The 6721-nt window shown below is 42.7% G+C and overlaps 1 protein-coding gene across 1 annotated transcript in view; it reads right to left on the reverse strand.

The window, feature by feature from the left end:
- The window catches only part of LOC109236746, a 121267-nt gene extending 115099 nt beyond the window's left edge, over positions 1 to 6168 (reverse strand). The window contains exons 1-5 of the mRNA XM_019402961.1: positions 5911 to 6168; positions 5563 to 5826; positions 3749 to 5382; positions 3112 to 3283; positions 2458 to 3024 (exon numbers count right to left, since the gene is read on the reverse strand). Coding sequence (XP_019258506.1) covers positions 2458 to 3024; positions 3112 to 3283; positions 3749 to 5382; positions 5563 to 5826; positions 5911 to 6168 — 2895 coding nt within the window. The remainder of the gene's footprint in view (positions 1 to 2457; positions 3025 to 3111; positions 3284 to 3748; positions 5383 to 5562; positions 5827 to 5910) is intronic.
- Between the last annotated feature and the right edge of the window lie 553 nt (positions 6169 to 6721).

Genomic DNA, 6721 nt, shown 5'->3' on the forward strand with positions numbered 1-6721 from the left:
GAGGGTAAAGACCAAATCGTCGGCATCAGACTTATCAAAGGTGATACTATCTTCGAAGTCGTCATACCGTTCATGGGCGATGGTCCGCTTTAGTCTGTGTGTGGTGGCGAACTTGACGTGATTGATCACTGACTCGTCGCCGCCTCCGACGATCATGTTTATCGTGCGCGCTGGGGAATGTGGCTTTGGCGGCCCTTGGGGTTGTTCCCGTCCGCGTCAAGTTGATTTTCCCTTTGTCACTGAGTGACTCCCTCAGGTATCCCTGGTTCAGCATCCTGACCACCTCTTGCCGTAGGCCTATGCAGTCTTCGGTTTTGTGTCCTCGTTCCTGATGGAACTCACATAGGGCGTTTGATTTCCTTGTGGCAGGGTCTGATTTCATCTTCTGCGGCCAATGCACCTTGGTGCCCAGCTTCTCCAGTGCGTACACTATTTCTGAAGGAGATACACAAAATTTATGGGCGGTTAATAAAGGGGGCGTACCTCTTTGTTTCGGAGTGGGGCGACATGTCGCTGTAGCGCGTCTGTATGCCTTGGTGGCGGATGTGAGAATCTGGTGTATGGCTGATGTCGATCTCTGTTGGTGCGGGGAGTTGTTCTCGTCGTCCTTCGTTCCGTCGATCTCTCCTCGTTTCCGAGTGTATCGCTGTTAGCCGTTGGGTTGGCCCATTAAGATCGTCCTCGTCCGCTCGTACCTCGGCGCAATAGGCGTTGTGGATTTCCTCCCATGTGGTAGGGGGATATTTCATGAGGCGGCTCAGCAGCTTCTTGGTTGCCCTCGAACCATCTCTGCTAAGCCCGTTCTGGAAAGCGGCGACTGCCATACCTTCCGATACGTTTGGTAGACTCATCCTTACCCTGTTAAACCTTGCCAGGAAGTACCTGAGTCCCTCTCCTGTGTTTTGCCTGACGGCGAAGATGTCGTTGACCCTGGCCTCCGCTTTCTTCGCGCCTGCATGGGCTGTGACGAACTTATCCGCCATTTCCTCGAACGTTGATATTGCCTTAGCCGGTAGCAGAGAGTACCATGTTAAGGCCCCTCCTGTCAACGTCTCGCCAAACTTCTTCAGCAGTACCGACGGTACCTGTTCTTTCGATAGGTCGTTTCCCTTCACAGCGGTGATGTAGTGGATCAGATGATCCTCGGGATCTGTGGTTCCGTCATATACCCTCAAGTAGGGTGGGGTCTTGAAGGTTTTTGGGGTGGAGTGAGCGGCAGCTTCTTCAGTGTATGGTTGTTCAACGAACCTTCCCACGTCGCGTTTTGGTAGCAACTTGGGAGCACCGGGGATCTTGTCGACCCTCTCCTGATGTTCCTTCATCTGACCGCGGAGCGCCTTGTTTTCATTTTCCATTTCTTCCATCTTCTTTAGGATGGCTGTTAGCGTGCCATCGTTGGTCTGTGTCTCGATGGGTTTGTTATTCGCCAGTGTAACTTCCGGTTCGCTCACGGCAGCAGTGGTACCTACCGTTGGTGTACATCCGATGTTACTTTGTGGTGACCTCTCAACCAAGCCACTTAGAGCGCTTGTTAGCCATCTTTCCAGTAGCTCTTTGACCGCTGAGGGTGCTTCCGTAACCGCAGATGTGGAAGCTCCTTTTTCGTGCAAGATCGTCAGACCTTCGGGTGGGGAAGGTGAGATCTCTGCACCCGGTGTGATGCTAGGGGTTGCATTCAGGATGCCATCGTCACCGGCCTCGTTGAGAGGGTCAAGGAGATTGGTAGTGACACCCAATATAACTTTCAATCTTGTGTTATTTTCGGCCATTTTCTGTTTTTTTTTTTTGAAGTGTAGAGAGTGGTAGTTGGTTGATCTCCAGGTGGATACTATGGTTTTGATTCTCGAAATCCCCACAGACGGCGCCAAATTGTTTGGCTCAAAAGTTAACAATATACTTTGTAAGCTAAAAAACAATCAAAAGTAGGAAAGGGGTAAATCGTAATCAAATATAATAATCCTAGAGATGCAAAGATGATAATATTGTTGTAGATCTAGTATTGCAAAGAGACAGTATGAACTCAATAAGATACGTTCGTTTGAAGTAGAGATAGAGAGAGAAAGCCAGAAAAAATGAGAGAGTTGTATTAGATCAGATGCCCCTTTTACAATGTGAAGGTCTTCTTTATATAATAGGAGACCTTCCTCGAAAGAATCAAAAAGTTACAAAGATAGGTAACGTCTCCCTAGTGAAGACATTGAGTCCTAAACGATGTCGCTTTTGCCCCCACGGCCGAGTCGTACCCGTTACGTTGGCAAGCGTACACTCATTGGGCGTACCCACTGGCGTAGAGATGCTGAGGGTCAAATTTGACCCTATACAACTTTTCTTATAGAACAGAGAATAATCAAGCATTGAGTGAGTGTATCCCATAGAACAAAAAGCTTCAGTTAGTTTCTCATACAACTGTCGGCTTGCTTGTTTGAGTCCACACAGGGACTTGTTTAATTTGCACACCAAACCTGGTGACTCCACAACTAGGCTTGGTGGTATCTCCATGTATACCTCTTCATGGACATCCCCATGAAGGAATGCATTATTAACATCTAACTGTAGAACCTGCCACCCCTTTTTGATTGCTATTGCTATTAGAGCCCTTACAATTGTCATTTTTACTATAGGTGAGAATGTTTCTGTGTAATCTATTCCAGCTTGTTGTGTATAGCCCTTAACTACTAATCTTGCTTTAAATCTTTCTACATTACCATCTACCTTATGTTTGATTTTATACACCCATTTACATCCTATTGCCTTCTTTCCAATTGGAAAAGGAACTAAGTCCCAAGTCTTATTTGCATACAATGCTTGGAATTCTTGGTTCATTGCTGCTTGCCAGGCAGGCTTCACAACAACTTCCTCATATGATCTAGGTTCACATTCATGTGAGCCAGTTCCTATCAAATGCTGACAAATGGAATTTTCTTCATTAGGTGAATTATCAAGAGGTTTGGGTACAGAGGTATTGAAGGAAAAAGACTGTGTGCTTTGGCTATCATTTGGAGAGGTTGATTGGTTCTGATGAGTCTGCTAAAGTTTGGGAAGTATACACTCATAGTCTTTAAGATAGGTAGGAATTTTCAGAGTTCTAGAGGGTCTGTTCTGATTTAAGACTGAAGTTCCTTGATCCTGGATTATAACAATTGGAGTATGAAGAGCATTAGGAGAAGCCTCTCTTGGACTATCAGGAATAGGAAAGGTTCCTGATGTCTGGCTCCCCAAGGGTGACTGAGAAAGTCTGGAGTCATCATTATGAGGGTTAGATGGAGGTGAACCGGGCTTAGGCCTGGACAGGTTCCCTGGTGACACTTAATGGTGAGCATTACCATTCACTAAGTGTGGAATACTTCCTTTATCATTAGAAGGAAACAGTTCATCTGACAAGTATGATTTCATTTGAGGAAATGAGGGGAAAACTTTACTTGACTCAGTGAACAAAACAAATGGGAACACATTCTCATGGAATACTACATCTCTTGAAATACTTATCTTCTTAGTGGACAGATTTAGTACCTTATAGCCTTTTGTCCCAAAGGGATATCCCACAAAAACATGGGGAGTAGTTCTTGGTTCAAACTTATCTTTGTATGTTTTGAGAGTGGTAGGAAAGCATAAACAACTAAAACTTCTGAGATGAGAGTAGCTTGGCTTTTTCTGGTACAGGAGTTCAAATGGACATTTGGCTTTGAGTGATGAAGAGGGTAGTCTGTTTATTAGGTAAGTAGATGTCAGAATGCACTCTCCCTAATACTGCACGGGTAATCTTGATTGATTAAGGAGTGCCCTGGCTGTTTCTAACAGGTATTTGTGTTTTCTCTCCACCACACCATTTTGTTGTGGTGTATATGGGCATGTTCTTTGATGTATAATGCCCTTTGATTGGAAAAATGAGGTGGCTTCAAGGCTGGTGAACTCAAGACCATTGTCAGTTCTTATGGTCTTGATATTAGTATTGAATTGTTGTTCTACCATAGCAAAAAAAACCTTAATAGTGTGTAGAGCATTGCTTTTACAGCGTAATAAGTGAGTCCATGTGGACCTGTTGTAATCATCTACAAGGGTAATAAAGTATTTGTATTTGTTATGTGTTGCAACATGATATGGGCCCCACAAGTCAATGTGTAGTAATTCAAATATTTTGGTAGCCAGTGTTGTTCTTTCTGGGAAAGACAGCCTGGTTTGTCTTGCCATTGGACAAATAGGGCAAAGAAAAGGCTGTTTGGGTGCAAAGTTGACAGGTATAGAGGAAATCCCTTTCATTTTGACAAAAGGTACATGTCCTAATCTGTTATGCCACAAAAGATCAAGTAAATGTTCTGTAGTAGAGGAACTACTAGACAAAGAAGAGTCACTTTTATTACTTGAACTATTTACAGAATGATGTGAATGTGGAAGTGGACTACTTCTATTACTACTATGAGATGGGGTAACCATAGTGGAAGCAACAGGGATAGTATAAACCAGTTTATTTGTGTTAGCTAGTTGAGAAGAAGAAAGTGAACTAGATGTGTTGACCACAAAATGTGTCTTATCTTTATTACTAGTAAAACATGGAATGGATGCACTAGAAGAACTAGAGGAGGTTGAACCAGTGTTGCAGTTGCTTGAACAGTGTAAGTACAGACCAGTCTTGGCTCTACCAATCTCCAGTGGCCTCTTCAGTGAAGGGCCCAGAAGAAGAATGCAAATGTACTTGGTGAATACTACAATACAACCAAGCTGAACTGTCAAAGAATGGACTGATATCATATTGAACTTAAAACTGGGGACAAAAAGGACCTTCTTGAGATTGAATTTAGGACTTAGAATTACATCATCAATCAGTGTCACCTTAACCTTGTAGCCATTTGGTAGGGTGACTAAGTATGGGTAAACTAAGGCTTTAATATTAGTTAGGATTGATTTGTTATGCGTCATATGATTTGTGGCTCCAGAATCAAGGATCCAGATGTCAGCATTTGGACTAGAACTAACACACAAATGGTCACTAGAATCAAAGTGAATAGAGCATGCTGAGATACCTGCAAAGTTCACAGCTCCTCCATTGATGGTATTGCTTGTGGATTTGTCTCCTCCTCCTTGAAAACTTTCCAAGATGTTGAGTAGTTGGCCATATTGTTCTTTGGTCAGACTGTGCATGTGTCGACTCTGTTTCTGATCCTGAGGGCCATTTCCATCATCCTTCATTGCAGCAGCTTCATTTGATGACCCAAACACATTTCCAGCAATTCTTCTTCCCTTATTGAACTTGGAATTCTGTGGGAATCCATGAAGTTTGTAACACTTATCCTTAGTGTGCCCTGGCCTCTTGTAGTAGTCACAGAATGGTCTAGGTCTATTATTGAGCTGATTCCCCTTATATCCATTGTAGGTGTTATTGTTTCCCTATTGACTGTAGTTTGTTCTGAAATTGCTATTTCCTGATCCACTCGTATTCAAGGCAGCAAAATCCATTGAAAAATTGTTACTTGGTTTGACTTCCCTTTGCTTCTCCTCTTGAATGAGAATGGAGAAAGCTTGGGCTATTGTTGGGAGAGGGTTCATCATCAAAATACTTCCTCTCACGACAGTATACACTTCGTTGAGCCCCATCAGAAATTGAATTAATCTTCTATCCTGTTCAGCTTTATGCATGTTTTCTCTTGCTCTACAAGTGCATTTGCAAGCACATTTGGCATGTATGTTCAGCGTGTTAAGTTCTTCCCAAAGTTTCTTCATCTTTGTATAATATCCGGTGATGTCCAAATTTCCTTGGCTCAGATCATTTATTTCCTTTTGGAGCTGATGCAACTTAGCATCATTATTTTGATCATATCTGTCCTCTAATTCCTGCCAAAGCTCTTTGGCATCATTGACTTATTGCAAGCTGTCCGCTAGGTCCTTAGACAATGAGTTTAAGATCCATGAAGTTACCATATCATCGCATCGTTCCCATTGATCAAGGTTAACAGAATCAGGATTTGGCTTCTTACATTTTCCGGTGATGAACCCTAGTTTGTTTTTCACGGAGAGTGCTCTGAGGATTCCTCTTCTCCATGATCTATAACCGGTTCCGTCAAAAGCTACCGGAACTAGCATAGATCCAGCGCTTTCCGATGGATGCATGTACAGTGGACTTGTTGAATCTAGGATTGTTTTGTCCGTCACCGGGACTTCGTTTTCTCCGGCCATGATTCAACTCGACCAGGATGAAATCGCTATCGGCGAAGATGAATTACTAGAATCAATCGTCTAATTGATCGATTTCCACACAGGAACCCTAATTCCCAAAGGACGAGTAGCAATGATCAATTTCTGATTTTGTGAGTAGAGGAACGAAAATTGTAAGGAGATGAAGCTTTAGGTCGTTGCCTTGCTCTGATACCATGTGAAAATCCAGAGATGGTCAAGGTGAGAGAGATGAGCTCAGTTTGAGCTCTAATGGCGGAAGAGAGCAGATCGCACAAAAGGAGAGAGGAGGCATGAAATGAAGCTTCTAGAAAAAGGAGCTGATTTTCATTATTACAACTTAAAGAAAAATTACACAGTTAATGTCCTATTTATAGGATCTAGATAACTACCTAACATCAGCTAACTTGCCTAATAACCAATACAAGTATGAAAGAATAAAAGAATAAATACAAAGCATTACAAGTTATAGAAAAATAATCTCAACAAACCTCTCTCTGATTTGTATTCCGACGCTTAAATAAATAGTTCAATTTTTTTTTAGAAATTACATGAA

This window comes from Nicotiana attenuata, unplaced genomic scaffold (genome assembly GCF_001879085.1).
Source record: "Nicotiana attenuata strain UT unplaced genomic scaffold, NIATTr2, whole genome shotgun sequence".
Classification (NCBI taxonomy): domain Eukaryota; kingdom Viridiplantae; phylum Streptophyta; class Magnoliopsida; order Solanales; family Solanaceae; genus Nicotiana; species Nicotiana attenuata.